The sequence below is a fragment of the Boleophthalmus pectinirostris genome, unplaced genomic scaffold (assembly GCF_026225935.1).
Source record: "Boleophthalmus pectinirostris isolate CB_2022bp ecotype Guang Dong unplaced genomic scaffold, ASM2622593v1 HiC_scaffold_21, whole genome shotgun sequence".
NCBI lineage: Eukaryota > Metazoa > Chordata > Actinopteri > Gobiiformes > Gobiidae > Boleophthalmus > Boleophthalmus pectinirostris.
The window spans coordinates 7,913,715-7,930,978 of record NW_026571175.1 but is presented as its reverse complement, the minus strand read 5'-3'; the positions used below and the strand labels follow the sequence as shown (position 1 = coordinate 7,930,978).

Here is a 17,264-nt window from a genome sequence, read left to right as displayed (position 1 = left end):
CCGTGTAATATAATTTCAGACATACAAAACAGACCTGGAGTTGTGTTTTTTGTTTCGTCCACACACGTTTAACACACCAACCCTGCATATTTAAGCTGACGCACTCCATTCCAAGTTGTGATGTCATGTAGTAGTACAGGAAGTGCTCCACTGTGTTTTTAAACTCCATACACCTACCCTAGAAGGAGATGTTAACTACCGCTTCATGGCTTCACAAGTTGGAACAGAGCATTTTGAGCTTTGGAACTGCAGACAGACTAATGATAAAGGATTACTCAAATGTGAATGAAACAAAACACAACTCTGGGTATGTTTTTGAGGAGGTAACAATATTCAAACGTTGCTTAAAGCTCACTAGAATCCATTTAGTGTAATATAGGATCTTCAAAATAGAAATGGTACGTGTCTTGACTGAAATACTTTCATTTTGTGCAACATGTTTCACTGCCAGTAAGTTGAAATAAACAAATGAACAGCCAAATGAGCAAATGTATAGATGATTTAGACTGAGATATCTCCTCTGTCAGTTTCATTATGTGTTATTGCCAACGTACAGCAAGAGCAAGAGCAGAAGGCACGCTCTGTCTATCAGATAAACCCAGAAGCACAAAAAGAAAACCACACAGTCTCTGTAGCATGAGAAGAATGCTGTATGATCATTGTTTAGCATGATTCATAGATGACTTCATTCATCATTACAGCTGTAATTCATATTGAAGTTCGGTATTTTTTAAGGGTGGGACGAGGTGTCATTTCCAAGGTGTGACATGATAATTTATAACACATACATTGAGCAATCCAGCTCACAATTTTGGCCTCAGCATTTTGTATCTAAAGGTGTATCGTGTAACTTTTCTGGTGGAAGGTCTGTCACCTGCTTGTTTCTATGGAGATGTCATTGCTCTGCTTCTGCTTGGAATGTTCCACAGTATAACATTAAACTTCTACTTTACATTTTTTCAATTACAGGTGGTTTTAAAACTCAAAAATAACTAGAAAAACAAATGCATTCTGACTGTGAGCGGGGTCGCTTCTCCACAGATCTGAACTGTAACTTAGTCTGGTTTGGTGTCCTTGAAGATAGACAGGTTTAATGCCATACTGTGGAACATTCCAGACAAAGCAATAGCACAGATTTGACGGATCTTCCATCGGAAAAGTTACAAAATGGACCTTTAAAGTTTTTGTTGTTATTGCTTTTGTAACTACAGCTTCTTAAGAGGTCCAAGTAATACTTAGAGGTGGTTAGAGGAGCTAAAAATGTACAGTACTGAGTAATGTTACTTCAAAATAACAGAGGATAAACAGAAAAATTAGAAAAAAATACATTATATCTGAAGAATGGTGCAAGAAACACAAAAAACTTCAAATCATTTCATCGTCAACATAAAGTTTTTGTCACCTTTATGTTTACTCACAATGGGAAGAGGAACCACAACTTTTACTCAAGAAAGAGTACTGTTACTTCAATTAAAAAATATTACTCAAGTAGAAGTAAACGTATGCTGCTAGAAAAGTAGTCTTAAAAATATAATTTCCGTAAAAAAGTTCCTCAAGTAAATGTAACCGAGCATGACCCACTTCTGCATTTAACTCCGGAGATGTTTTGCATTGCCTGGAATGTTCCATGTTAGGACATTAACCTAATATACTGTATCGCTATGGAGACAAGGAGATCTGGCTTGTAAATTCCAGATCTGTGGAGACTAGGCAATCCTGCTAATGTGTGTTTGTTTGAGTAATAAAAAGCACTATGACTGAATACATGGAAGACAGAAGTTTAAATATCATACCATGGAATATTTCAAGCAAAAAAGTGCACTTATAAATCATAATCTAGGGTTACTCATACTTTATAATAGGAAACAATAGAGTTGAACTTCAATATAGAAAGGATATTAGTCACCATAAACCATAAATAGGTCATGTTCCCTCTCTTCCGTGCCCTTAATGTGACTAGGTAAAGGTCTCACATTATATGAATTTGTGAGCTTTGGAGATGTATTGATTAATAATAAAGGGTTACTCAAACATGTGAACGAAACAAAACACATCTCCAGGTGTGTTTTTGATGAGGTAACAACATTATGACATGGATTAAAGCTCACAAGAGTCAGTTTTGTGTAATATGAGACCTTTAAAGTCGTATTATGGAACTTTTCTCGGTTGGTCTGTGAACCTGTAGGGAGTAATTAAGAAAAAGACATATACAATGAGAGAAAAGGAGATGTACACAAATAGTGGTTCAAATGCTGGTGACGTTTCTTGACAATCGAGCCTTCAAAGAGAAACTGCCTACTACTGCCCTCTTGTGGACAAATACCATAGGGCTTTTTCTCTGTTAAATGGCAATAGCAGAAGTACCTGTGTTAAGTAATAGATAAATCTTATACAATCAAGAGAGAAAATCCAGGATTGCTGAATCTAAATCTGATTAAGCTGTTGAACTTGTTTTATTACTATACAAATATGTTGAAAAGCCATTTTGCCAACAGTCATCTTGCTTAAAAATACAGTGGACACCTGCATGGAAACAGAAAATTAAAACCTTTCTTCGGAACATTCTCCATGGTGTTAGATACATTTTATGCCATGCTGAGATTATAGACAAAGGAACAACATTTCCATGGAAACAAGCAGGAGGAGACCCTCCTTCCTCCTCCAGGCCAAATAAGCATCAGATCTGTGGAAATGCAAGCCCGCTCACAGGAAGGATTCATGTTTTTCATTTTTCAGTGCAAGAACACAACAAAATAGAAATGAAATAAACAAAGAAACAAAAGACGTGGCTTTATATAGTGAATTCTTTGTCAAAAAGTTACATATTATGGCTTTAAATTGACCTATACGCTGATCTTTTCAAACAATAAGACAGTTCCAGGCAGGTATAATTCTCAAATAAGTCCAAACTGATATTCAACAATACAGTAGTTTAGAATATGCTACAACTTGTGGACATGAACATAGTGGCTTGGGACTTGTTTTAGTGTTAGTACTTTTGTGAAAATGTGTTTTTTAGTTCTCATTCTGCTCTTTTGAAATCGGACTTTTTTCCCATTCTTTTACAACATCCTTTACTTCCTTTACGTAGGTAGGTCCTCTTTTTCTTCAGTGACCTCGACTGCAGCATCTAGGTAAGTCCTCATAGCGAGTCACTGAAATTAATATATATTTTTAAAGTAATGACATTGTTGTTTAGTCTTCCTTCAAGATGGCTGCTGGCCTGAAGCTGATTTTTCTCTCTGCTTTGATGCAAGGTATGACTGTAGTTTTCCCACAAACGTCTACTGTTCCATATATATCTTTAAAGTAAATAGGACTAAATGTGTGAGAACAAAAACACTCCTACATAAGGGGACATTTGAACCATTGAATAAAAGTATTTAGTGTTTATTGTACAGTTTCAGTCAAACGTAGTAATAGTAGTAGTAGTATGCTGTATGGGGGAATAGGAAGTTGTTTTACACAGAATATTTGTTTTAACCTGACAGTCTTTGTACACTTCAGATATACTGTTATGACCTTGTAAATAGCCTATATATACGTTGCTTTTATTTTATTTTACGTGTACATATAATCTGTACATTTTTAGGTAACACTTTATAATAACTACACCTTATTTAGCCTTAATAAAGCAATAAAGACTTAATTAATAATGATTCACTCTTAGTAACTACTTAATTACTACCTTAATTAGCACTTGCACTTATTTTCCCTGTACTGTAAATAGTTACTCATAATTATTTCATTCTTAATTACTCATGAACTAACCATTTGAGCATTTATTAATCATCAGTAAACTAAGAGAGAAAATATTTACTTATAATACAATGCAATGATAATTCAGGCAGCTGTCATCTGTTAGTTAAGTCTTTTTGAGAGCTTTTCTAAAGTGAAGACGAATTATGCTTTATTAAGTATTTACTAAGCGTGAATCTTTGTTCATTATTAATTAAGTCTTTGTTCATGCTTTATTAAGGCATAGTAAGTAAGGTGTAGTTATTATAAAGTGTTACCCATTTTTTGACACAAGTCCTTCTGCTACTTCAGTTATCACAAAGAGTTTAGCGCCATTTATTTAGCTCTTTGTTATTATAAGATCTTTTACTATATTGTAATTTTGAGCTATTGTGTCCAAGTAATTCTTCTTTTGGATCCATCAGTTTTTTAAGTGTAATAATGACAAAATGGAACTTTATGCTGTTGCTGTTATTAGTGCTGAGAGAGGCAATAGCATCAAAAATACATTATGTTTGTTTGTTTTTTTCCCCCCTGTGGACTTGAATCTTGTGACAGCCAATCAAATGCCTTCTTATTCCAGGCGTGAATGGTCAGGACTGGAATGTGACTGTGCCGCTGAGGATCATGGGAGTTGAAGGCTCTTGTGTGGTTGTGCCCTGTAGTTTTACTCTCCCTGTGTCATACACTGCAGCACTGAATAACTGCTCTGGAGGCGCTGTGTGGAGGAAAGGTGGAATATCCGGCACGCATGTTAACACCGTAAGTGTTGATAATAGTTATGACTTGATTAATACAAATAAATGATCACATCTTTATTTTGTTAAAGGTTCTATATTATGCAAAATTACCTCTAATGAGTGTTTAGACATGTTAGAATGTTGTTAACTCCTCATAAACATACCTGGATGCTTAAAAAATGCTTAAGTTAAGATGACTTGAATTAAGAAAGTTTTATCAGGAGTAAATTTCACATGACAAGTAAAATGATCTGCCAATGGAGCAAGACTTTTTGTACTTAAAATATGAAAATGCATCTTGCAATTTTTAGTCCTGGTTTAGTTCTGTTTTTGCCCAAAATGTGAAAAGTGGAAAATATCGCCATGTAATCCATTTATTTCAACAAAGTAACTGTAATCCAATTACCACTCATTGAAACAGTAACTGTAACTGAATACAGTTACTCATAATTTGTACATAACGTCGGTACATGTAATCCGTTTCTCCCCAACACTGAGAAAATAGAATGTTGCTTGAATTAACAAAAAGACACTTATTCCACAGGTAGATCATTTTATTTTTCAAGTTGAAACTACTCAGATTAAGTAAAATGCTCTTACCTTAAGTCATTTTAACTTATCTAGATATTGTCATAAGACCTATAAGACCTATAATTTTACTTAAAGTCTGTTTCTGACTCATTATAAACCGAAAATTATTAAAAACTGTTTTGTGTTTTAAATGTGCTTTTTGGACTTAAAACATGGATATTATTTGTTGGTTAACTACCGCAAAGCAAATTAAATTCTTAAAAGTCCTATATTACGCAAAATTGTCTCTTGTGAGCTTTAAGTCATGTTAGAATGTTGTTACCTCATCAAAAACATACCTAGGGTTGTGTTTTGTTTCATTCACACATGTTTGAGTGACCCTTTATTATTAGTCTGTCTACATCTCCAAAGCTCAGAATGCTCTGCTCCACCTTGTGATGTCATGAAGTTTCAAGTTAACATCTACCTTTTACGTTTAGTTCTGCAGAGTTTGAATGTTCCGGGGCTGAAATGATCCAAATGATTCTAGTGAAAGTGCATGGAGTTTTTTAAAACACAGTGGAGCTTTCTGTATTACCTCATGACATCACAAGGTGGAACAGTGTGTTTTCCGTTTACGAGATGAACTAATCTTTTTGTATGTTAAATGTGTGAATGAAACAAAACACAACTCCAGGTACATTTCTGATGAGTAAACAACATAACGTAAATCAGAAAATAGCGTAATATGGGATTTTTTCTAAAACTCTATGGGAAAAATGAATGGAGATTTTACTTCGGAAGCCAGAGCAGATTTGGAAGTGGGCGGGGCTGTCGAGCTGTCCCCAAATGGAGGAGTTTTCAGCTGAAGAAGCGAACGTGATCTCTTTCTCTCTCTCTTGTTCCAGGTGAATGTGCTGGGAGACCTGAGACAGAAAAACTGCACCACGCTTTTCAGCCGTTTCACAAAGAACCAAAACAACTTTTACTTCTTCAGACTGGAGTGTCCAAATTCCAATTTAAAATACACTTTTACACAAGGGGTACAGATCACTGTCGCATCAGGTATTCATTAAATCCTCACTGTTCTTTATATGTTACTGTATACCAGAGCTGGCGACTAAAGTCAGACTTAAGTCACTATTTTGGGGACTTGAGACTTGATAAAATGGACTAAGACTTGGGACTTGACTTGGACTTGAAGTTCAATGACTTGGGAGTGGGACTTGAGAAAACTTGATGCTTCTGTTAAAAAAACAAACAAACAAAACAAAAAAAAAAAAAAAAAAAACTGGAACATGTCCCTCTCACTTTTCCAGTTGTTTCTTTGGATGGAACTGAAATACTGTGATACTCAAATGTACTACAGTAATATACACAGTACAATACAGTATAATATAGTAAATGAAGTTACAATACAGTAAAACAGAGGGAACTACACAGAACATGATCCTTCCATTTCAGTGGAGACTACACGATATAATAACTGTTATTTAGCACTTTTAAATCTGAATTCTTTCTATTCTGACGTAAAGATTCATCGATAAGATCTTGTCAAGACATTTAGCATTTCTACAACTCTTATAAATATATCATATAGAAATATAGCATGACTTTTTAAGTACAATTTAGCTTAAAAGTCATATACATAGCAAAAATCTAAGCTATTTTTGGTTTAAAGACTTGAAATGACTTGAAGCTCAAAGGAAACGACTTGGACTTGACTTGAACTTGTGGGCCAGTGACTTGAGACTCGACTTGGACTTGCAAAACAAAGACTTGGTCCCACCTCTGCTATATACTACTGACCAGGGTTGTTAAAAGTATTGAAAATCCGATACTAATTGAGACTAAAATTAATATCGACATTAGATAATTTGAGCATAACATAAGTAAAAAGTAAGTACTATTATTTTGTGTATGAAATTTCATTCTGTTACTAAATGTTCATTTTTTCTTCATTACTGTAATTGGTATTGAGCACTGAGCCAATTCCTTAATATGGAATTTGAGTTTGAATGTTTATTATCTTGATAACACTACTACTTACTGTACTACAGCTACTATCAGAAGAACATTTCCCATCTGTGAGATAAAAATACAACATTCGCCCACTGATCTGAAGGTTGGCGGTTCGAATCCAGCTCTACATGAACATCACTAGCGGTCAGATCCACTGACCCACACTGGTGTGATTCCAGCTCCCACAGATGAATGCTGCCGTTGTGTCCTTGGGCAAGACACTTAAACCACCTTGCCCACAGTGTCTGCGTACACTGGTGATGAATGTGTGTGTGAATGGGTAGTGGTTCCTTGTTGTAAAGCGCTTTGACTTGAATGGAAAACTGTAGAAAAATGACCATACCATGACCATAGATCACATCAGCTTTACTTCAATTAGTGGGCCTTGCCATAGATTTTTAATAGAAATATTTAAATTGACACAATCATTGATTATCAGCCAATGAAAAGTAATTATGACTATATACTGTATTTGTAGTGTTGCACATTAGCATATTGATTTTAGATAAACTGCGATATTAGCATCAGATTACTGTTAGTCTATATTTGTATCTGTTCCTAATCAAGGTTAATCAACAATAAAAATAAACACACCACATGCCAGTTCAAGTAAAGACAGGAAAGTTCTAAATCAGGGGTGTCAAACATATGGCCCGGGAGCCGATCCGGCCCTCCAAGACCTTTAATCTGGCCCTCGCCAGATTTTCTACTAAAATATTTTAATTATATTTTCTATTAAAATATTTTTAATTTTCTGTGGTACTTAGCATAGCAGTGTGTCCAATGCCTCTGTGCGTGGCCCCTCCCACCAGAGCAGCACAGATGAAGACTTGTCTCTTTCCAAACGCTCTTCAAGAACGATTGCTTTGACTGTTGACCGTGACACCCTCATCAGAAAAATGTCAAAAATGAGAAAAGTGGACATTTTTGACATTTTTTACAACATTAACTTTTTGCATACAAGTTAATGTTAAAACATTGTGTTGAAATTGCATTTTTCTTAAAGTTTCAGGTTGTTTATAATATTATAATATTTTGTAAAAGAAAGAGTTCATCAATTAAAAAAAACATTTCTGTAATAGATTTGCGTTTCTCTGCACAAATATTTGAACTTATGGCCATTTTTGGCATATATATGCCATGAGTTTTCTGATCCGGCCCCTTTGATCGACATCCCTGATCTAAAATCTTACACCCTTATAACTTTCACAAAACACACCTCTGATCCATGTGTTTGTGTGCAGATGTGTCCAAGCCCTCGCTGACCTCTGTGAGTCATATGACCATGGGAGATCATGTGACCCTGCGGTGCTCCGCCCTGGCGCCCTGCCCCTCGCTGCCCCCCTCCTTCACATGGACCGCCCCCGAGGGCAACAAGAAGGAGAGCTCACAAGTACTTAAGGTACAAGCACATCATTAGTGCTGTACCTTCAGTCCTGTTCAGTCCTGGTTCAGTCCTGGTTTATGACTGAATTAGTCTTGTTTTAAGCCCTGCCTCAGACCTAGTTCAGTCTTGCTTTAGTCCTGGTTCAGTCCTGGTTTAGTCCTGGTTTAGTACTGGTTCAGTCCTGGTTTAGTCCTGGTTCAGTCCTGGTTCAGTCCTGGTTTAGTACTGGTTCAGTCCTGGTTCAGTCCTGGTTTAGGCTTGGTTCAGTCCTACTTGAGTCCTGCTTTAGTCCTGGTTTAGTCTTGCTTCAGTCCTGCTTTAGTCCTGGTTTAGTCTTGCTTCAGTCCTGCTTTAGTCCTGGTTTAGGCTTGGTTCAGTCCTGGTTCAGTCCTGGTTTAGTTCTGGTTTGTCTTGATTCAGACTTGCTTCAGTGTTGCTTTAGTCCTGGTTTAGTCTTGTTTTAGCCCTGCCTCAGTCCTGTGTTAGTCCTTGTTTAGTCTTGCTTTAGTCCTGGTTGAGTGCTGGTTTAGTCCTGGTTTAGGCCTGGATTAGGCCTGGTTTAGTCCTGGTTTAGACCTGACTGAATCCTAGTTTACTCCTGGTTCAGTCCTGGTTTAGGCCTAGTTTAGTCATTGTTTAGACCTGGTTCAGTCCTGGTTCAGTCCTGCTTTATTCTTGGTATAATCCTGGTTCAGTTCTTCTGGCTCACCTTTTTGCAGATATCTGACTTATAACTTGGTCTTGATTGTCTGCATGGCAAAACACACAAAAAAGAAATACTGTCCCTATTTCAACACATTATATCACACATGATATGACATAATACAGGATCATTTAACTGAACCTCTATTACCTTTACACACCTTTATGATATACAATTAAAAATACAATAATAGTTCAGTTTGTATTAAAAACTGTGACAATAGGCAAAAAGAACAGAAAAAACATTTTTGTCACACCTTCTTCATCATTAGAATACTGTATTGTCTTCTATCAGAGTTCAGATGGACAGATGATGCTGGAGTCCACACTGACTTTCACAGCCTCAGCTCAACATCTCAACCAGACCGTCACCTGCTCCGTGTCCTACCCTCTGTCAGCAGGGGGCAGCACCGAGGCATTCACCACCTCCCATGGTCTCAACGTGTTATGTGAGTAGAGGAGAATTATTAACTTTGATCAGTTTTTGTGAATTAAAATGGCCATTATTGGGGTAAACAGAGCAGAAAATGTAGACTTACAAAAAATGAAATGTTGATCCTATGCTATTATATATATATATATATATACCAACTAGTACCTCCTCTCAATTTAATTTCTTTCCAGTGACTAGATCAGGAATTAGAATACACTAGATCAGGGGTCTCAGACTTGCGGCCTTGGGCCAACTGCAGCCCTTGGAAGGATTTTTTGATTTTTTTATGAAGCTGCAATCAGTGCCCATGCAGATTCACAACAACAGATTATTAACGCACCTTATATTCCAAAACTCAATTTACAGCAGTTGTGAAGCAACGAGTGTAAGTGGATCTGTTAATACGAGTACACGTGCACGTTCAGTGTTTTTTTTTTTTTTTTCGTGCAACCGCTATTTATCGAATACTCAATGCGGCCCAGCCTCACTCAGACTTTATCTAATGTGGCCCCCAGATAATTTGAGTTTGAGACCCCTGCACTAGATGGTTTGCAAGAATCCCGGAAGTTGTAGACCGTGCACCGGCCAATCAGAGAAGAGCTGTGAAGCCATGACGTCAAACTCAAGCGCCTGTGTCGGTCCCTTTTGTGGTAGAGCACAACAGTAAACAAAGCAGCTGAGATGGATGTAGATGAAGATAGACATTCTGTGTTGGCAATGAGTCCCGAGATCAAGGGCTTAAAACCGAAAAAAAAAGAGAATGTTTGGTGAATTTTATTCAGAGGAAAGATCTTATTGTCCTTCTTCCTATGGGATTTGCCACATTACATTTGTCACAACCAAACAGCAGTGATTAGTTAAATAAAAAAAGTTCTCACCTACTGTCGAGCGAAGGAATCCTAATGCAGCAAGGTCAGACAAAATGAAACCGGCTGAAGAATCAGGCTAGGGTTGTACTGCGTTGAGTGGTGAAAACCCTTGTTGTTTCACTATTTGTATTTTGTTCAGATGGACCCATGAACACTGCAGCACATATGAACGCCTCAGGTCCAGTCTCAGAAGGTTCTGTGGTGTTCTTCAGCTGCTCCAGCGAAGCCAACCCCCCTGTGTCTGCCTACACTTGGTTCAGCAACACCAACGGAAACGTACGGACATCATATCTTTGATTTATGACACCTGCTTGTCAATGGAAATGTTATTGCTTTGTCTGTAATCTTCCACAGTATGGCATTTATCTAAGTATTTAACTAGGTGTTTTTGTTGAAAAAATAAATGCCAAAGGTTCAAAATGGACTCTTGTGAAGTTTAAGTCATAATGTTGTTACCTCCTCAAAAACAAACCTGGAGTGTTTGAGTAATCCTTATTATTATTATTCTTTTGTCTACATCTCCAAAACTCAAAAACTCTAATGAAAGTGGAGGTTAGAGACACAGTGGAGCACTTCTTGTATTACCACATGACATCACAAGGTGGAACAGAGTGTTTTAAGTTTAAGAATATATATAAATATGTAGGGTTTGTGTTTTAAACATGTGTGACTGAAAAAAAAAAATATTGTGATGGAGAAACAACATTATATCAGAAAAGAGCATGTGTCACCTCTCCTCAGATCTGACCTGTAACTTGGTATGGTAGTGTCACCTGCTTATCTCCATGGAGACAGATAATTTTATTGCCATACTGTGGAACATTTCAGCCCAAGCAATAACATCTACATAAAGCCAAGCAGGCCAAACTAGAAATAAACCAGGACTAAACCTGCGTTAGCTCTACCATCTGATTGTAAAATTTGCAAAATCAATAAAGGACATTATTGTCTGAAAGACATTTAAGACTGTGCTGGACAAATGTAGATGTATTTGTGTGATGTTTCCAGATGGTGAAGGTTGGTGAAGGACCGATACTGCCTCTACTTGTGAAGCAGGCACACAGCGGCTTGTATGAGTGCCAGGCTCAGAGTGTGAGAGGAACTCAGAGGTCAAAACCACTGCTCCTGGAGGTCATAGCGCTGAATGGAAAAACAGGTCAAACAAGTACATGAGTTTACATACAAGATGTCACATGTCAGGCATGAAAGAGGAGCCATTTGTGTCCTGATTTGAATATTATAGGGAGACCATATTACGTTTGTCAAAACCAGGACACTGTACGGGGGTGGGACCTCGTCATCGACATTGAGCTACTCTCACCTGGCAAAGCTTTTTAATGTTTTTCAGTGTCCTGGTAAGCTTTGAGTATACTACTACTACTACTACTACTACTACTACTACTACTAATAATAATGATAATATGATAAAAGAATAAGACATTTGACTGTTTGACTGAATCTATATAAAATACACAGTATGAGAACAATTAGAGAAACAGTATTGCCATGATGCAATGTTAAAGCTCCTATATTATGTAAAATGTATTCTTGTGAGCTTTTAGCCATGTTAATGTTGTTGTTACATCAGAAACATATCTAAAGTTGTGTTTTGTTTCATTCAGACATACATACTATTCTCCATACTTCTTCAGAGCTCAAAATACTCCACCCTGTGATCTCATGAAGCGATAGTTTTCAAGTTTCCTTTTCCCTTTAATTCAGTAGAGATTGGCAATTCCTGGACTGAAATTATCCAAATGATTCTAGTAAAGATTTGTGGAAATTAAAAACGCAGTGGAGAATTTTCTCTATTACATGACATTACAAAGTGGTGCAGAGTGTTTTCCATTTGAGAGAGGAGCTCAGTCTAATTATGCAAAGTATGTGTTTTTAAGCACGTGTGAATGAAATAAAACACAACTCCAGGTATGATTTAGACGCGGAAACAGTATCATAACACAGATCAAACAAGAGCAATCAGAGATAGTATCCTGGTCCCCCATGAGACATCGGTGGCGGCAGTTCATCACCACGGAAGCAGCTTATGAGGAGCCCAGCTCATATTACATGATCGTTATATCCACAATGCAATGTGTGTATCTGTACAGGCCCATGAACATTTGTGTGATATTGGTCACACATGACAATGTCTGTGTTTACTAGCGTGTAATGAAAAATTTAATTTTTCATGAGTTTCTTGTATGTTAGTTCTGTGACTGTAGATCAGTGTGTTGTGTATCACCAGAACAAGAAATGGAAATAATTTTTGTTCCAATTAGAATCTTAACGGCATACACTGAAAGAGAAAGGAACTGTTATAATTAGTGATTATCTCAAAAACTATTAATAGTTTACTATACAAATGCGTAGAATTATACATAGATAATAATTTTTCTGAGATTTTGAGACCACTCCTTTTGCTCTAGCTCCATCCTTCGCAGAGTTATGACCAAAACTGCATATTTGACCTTTGGTTACCTTCACCTTCAAGTGACCTTGACCAACCTGTAACATCCAGTGTACCCCAGTTAAATGTGTGCCAATTTGTGTGATGATTGGTTGAATATTTTAGCCCACAGACGGTTCAGAAATTGCCAAAATTGCCAAAATTGCCTATCCTTTATAATGGCGTGACCTTTCAATTGACCTGTGTCACCTCAAATGACCTCGGATCATCACCAAACTTTTTTTGTAGCATCAGGCATTCGGGCAATCGGTCCATAAACGGCGGAATTATCGCGGGTGGACAGACACACAGACACACACAGATACACAGACACACAGAAACACAGGGTGAATACAAAACTTGGTCAACCCTTCAGGGACCAGGTAAAAATAAAGTAATATAGGCCCTAAACTATAATGTTACCTTATAGAAGAATTACAATGTTTTTAGCTGAAGGATTTGAAACATGTTCTCTGTGGAGACAATCCTAAACCCAGGTATTTCACATATTTAATTGAATAGTACAATACATTTATACCATACCTGGGGAGTTTATAACATCCCTTGAAGGAAAAGCAAAACATTTTTCAAGCATGAGACACTGATGATAAAAATGTACATAGATAGTACCTCTCTTTAACTTAAACTGTCCCTCTGTGACCTCAGGAGCCTTCACCAGCATTGGACTCTGGGTGTCCATTGTGTGTGGAGTCTTGACTGCTCTGTGCATCTTCTCGGTGGCACTGCTCTTCTACAAGTACAGGAGGTAACGCAAATATTCTTTACTACTTTACTGCAATACAACTTTGTGTGAGCTGGTGTTGAAACTTTTCTTTAACTTTAACTTTTCTGTTGGAGGGTCTGTCAAATACTTTTCTCCATGGAGATGTTGTTGCTTTGTCTGGAGTGTGTCACAGTTTAGTATTTCAACTTTCTATCTTCATGGAGACCAAACCAGACCACGTTACAGTTCAGATCTGCGGAGAGGCAACAGTGCTCACAGTCAGAATGCTTGTTTTTCTAGGGATTTTTGAGCTATAAAACCACCTGTAATTGAATAAATGTAAGGTAGAGCTGTTTAATGTCATACTGTGGAATATTCCAGCCAGGGCAATGACATATCCATAGAAACAAGCAGGTGACAGACCCCCAAACAAACTTTTTGAACTTTTGTCACTTTTAAAATACACCCATCTGAATTTACTTTCTTACAGTCTTTCAAAGAGGCTGAAGGTAAGCTCTTTATTTATCATCACTTTACATTTCTGTTGGTTTGAAAATGCTCTTGGACACTTTTGTATTCAGGTTTTCTAAGTCTAGTCCAAACCTGTATTCAAACTTTCAGCAGGTGGAGCAGAAAGACGAGAACGTTTACTCTGATCTACAAAACAGCACCATGTCCTCAGACTACGACAACCTCCAGGTACTGCTCCCTCATACAACAGCAGTCAAAAGTCTGGACACACGATTACATTTTTAAAAGCCCATTTTATGCTATTCTCTGATCTATGTTATAAAGTTGTTTTCTCATCAAAAACATACCTGGATTTGTGTTATTTAGTTTTTTAATTCGGCATTTTCAACTAGATAAAGTTTGAATGAAACAAAACACAACTCCAGGTATGTCTTTGAGGAGGTAACATCATTCTAACATGGTTAAAAGCTCACGAGAGTCATTTATGTGTAATATAATAAATTAAAATATGAATGGAATGGAACTGTAAACAAATAGGTGTGTTAGTTTTAGTGTAATTAATATGTCAGTCTGACCAGAACTGAAAAAGCTGCTTGGATGAGTGACAAAACATTTTCACTCTAAATCTTTTGTCCAGTTCACATAATTTAATTTTCTTTTGAGATAAAACATAGTCATTAAAGGTGCACTATCTAACTTTGTGGTTACAAGGTCGCCTGCTTGTTTCAATGGATATGCCATTACTCTGCCTGGAATGTTCCACAGTATGACATTAAACAGTTCTTCCTTACATTTAATCAATTACAGGTGGTTTTATAGCTCAAAAATACTTAGAAAAACATTCTGACTGTGAGCGGGGTCGCCTCTCCGCAGATCTGACCTGTAACTTGGTCTGGTTTGGTCTCCATGAATAACACCTGATGCCTCCTGAACACCTTTCCAGGAAGGTGTTCAGGAGGCATACGGAACAGATACCTGAGCCACCACAGCTGGCTCCTCTCAATGTAGAGGAGCAGCGGCTCTACTCCAAGCTCGTCCCGTGTGACTGAGCTCCTCACCCTATCTCTAAGGGAGCACCCAGCCACTCTATGAAGGAAACTAATTTCTTAGAGATGAGATCCTGTGGTCCCCAAACCTTACCCCCTGCGGCCCCTAGATATTTTGTCCATAGAGACAATGAACAGAACAGTGACAAAGGGCAGTCCTGATGGAGTCCAGCAGGCACCAGGAATAGATCTGACTTTCTGCTGGAACACAGCTCCTGCTCCGGTCATACAGAGACCGGACAGCAAAAGTAAAAGGGCCCCCAGCCCCATACTCCCAGAGCACCCCCACAGGACACCACAAGGGACACATTCAAATGCCTTCTCCAGATCCACAAAGCACATGTGGACTGGTTGGGCAAACTCCCATGAACCCTCAAGCACCCAGTGGAGAATGTAGAGCTGGTCCAGTGTTCCACAGCCAGGAGGAAAACGGCACTGCTCCTGGATCTGAAGTTTGACTATCGGTCTGATTCTCCTCTCCAATACCCTGGAATAGACCTTACCAGAGAGGCTGAGGAGTGTGATTCCCCTGTAGTTGCAATACAACCTCCGGTTCCCCTTCTTAAACAGAGGGACCACCACCCCGGTCTACCAATGCGGAGGCACTGTCCCCAACCCCCACGTGATGTTGCAAAGACATGTCAGCCAAGACAGCCCCACAACATACAGAGATTTAAAATACTCAAGATGGATCTCATCCTCCCCTGGAGCCTTGCCACCGAGGAGCTTGCCAACCACTTCAGTGACCTCAGCTGGGTGATGGATGAGTCCGCCTTCGAGTCCCCAGCCTCTGCTTCCTTCTTGGAAGACATGACGGTGGGATTGAGGAGATCCTCAAAGCATTCCTTCCACCGGCCAACGACATCCCCAGCAGAGGCCAACAGCTCTCTACTGGGGTCCTGGAGAGGTTCTGCTTCCCCCTCCTCAAGTGAGAATGCCAGAATTTCTTTGAGGCTGACCGATAATCCTCCTCCATGAACATGAACAGGTTTAATGCCATACATGGAATTGCATACATGCACCTTTAAGTAATAACAATATATATTTTTCTTAATACATAAACATGCAATACAATGCAATAATACATAAATCTTTTTTATTCTTAATCTTACTTCATATATTTGATGTGTTCAGTATCTAAAACGTGTGTAAAAAAAAAAAAAAAAAAAAAAAACATTGAACAAGAGACTGTGTCCAGACTTTTGACTCTTAGTGTGTATTTATATCAGATGAAAACAACACTATGTGCAAGTTTCTGATCTGTGTGTGTTGTGTTTAAGGTCCACCAGTCAAAAGTGAAGACTCCTCGAAAATGAATTGTGCAAACTGCAGCTCTGAGAAAAGGCTTCAAGCAAAACACAGAAACAGTCTCTGAATAATACGAATCTATTTGACTTAATTTGACATATCATTTTATTACTTGTACGTTTAGCTTCTTTCAGAAACCACATCTCAAAGACCTAAAAAGGAATGAATTTGCAGATCATTTGAAACCAAACAAATAGATAAGCTCATATGTGGTGCCCCTGGTTGGGTGTCAGCTTCCTGTTATGTGTAACATTTTGAGCACTCTTAAATTGGTAATCACTATAGCGACACTCCTAATTTCTCATCATTCTGAAACCCGTGGGTACAGCATTAAGCATTGAGTCTCCATTTCAGCACACAGACATACAACCATTGATTACTCACAATTTATTTAGCTGGTTTCAGAAAAAAATTTAAAAAGCACCATTTGTTCTTTGGGAAAATTTGACTCATTGTATTGGGCAAGGTGGGTGGTGAGGAGGTGGGCCCCAGGGTGATGGGAGGAGCAACGCTATACACTGGAGATAGATGGTATTTGCATTTTTAAGCACATCTTAAACTTAGACTTAGAGTTAGACAAAATATATTGAACCAGAAGGAAACTTATTCAGACAAAGTAGCTCACAAATCCCATTACATTATAATAACAAAGAGTAAAATATTACATTACATTACAATATATTTTAAATAAGTAGCAAAAAAACCCAAAAAGACTGGTGTCAAATAAGAAATAATTTTACAAATGTATATGTAAAAGTCAAAATAAATAGAAATAAGTAATAAAAATATCTCAGTTGTAGACAAGCGGTATATACAAAAGTTATATACAAGATCTGGTATCAGACTTAAATTTTCAGCATGGGCCGAT

At 37.8% G+C, this 17,264-nt stretch overlaps 1 protein-coding gene across 2 annotated transcripts; it reads left to right on the top strand.

Annotated features, from left to right (window-relative positions):
• The first annotated feature begins 3,079 nt into the window (after positions 1-3,079).
• Positions 3,080-16,839, top strand: si:ch211-171h4.5 (myelin-associated glycoprotein). 2 transcript variants are annotated; one of them, XM_055157520.1, is made up of 12 exons: positions 3,080-3,134; positions 3,200-3,257; positions 4,322-4,500; positions 5,897-6,053; positions 8,255-8,412; positions 9,395-9,548; positions 10,541-10,677; positions 11,410-11,557; positions 13,514-13,613; positions 14,062-14,080; positions 14,193-14,270; positions 16,369-16,839. In XM_055157520.1, the coding sequence occupies exons 2-12, from the start codon at positions 3,212-3,214 to the stop codon at positions 16,402-16,404; spliced, it is 1,212 nt and encodes a 403-aa protein (XP_055013495.1). In that variant the 5' UTR covers positions 3,080-3,134; positions 3,200-3,211; the 3' UTR covers positions 16,405-16,839. The 2 variants fall into 2 exon arrangements, with proteins under 2 accessions (XP_055013495.1, XP_020794965.2); XM_020939306.2 differs by lacking the exon at positions 3,080-3,134 and having other exon boundaries at positions 3,181-3,257.
• Positions 16,840-17,264: the final 425 nt, after the last annotated feature.

Coding starts and splice junctions, on each gene's coding strand:
- si:ch211-171h4.5 (XM_055157520.1), top strand. CDS start 3,212: ATGGCTGCTGGCCTGAAGCTGATTTTTCTCTCTGCTTTGATGCAAG. Junction 8,413..9,394: donor AGAGCTCACAAGTACTTAAG/GTACAAGCACAT, acceptor GTCTTCTATCAG/AGTTCAGATGGACAGATGAT. Junction 9,549..10,540: donor CCATGGTCTCAACGTGTTAT/GTGAGTAGAGGA, acceptor TATTTTGTTCAG/ATGGACCCATGAACACTGCA.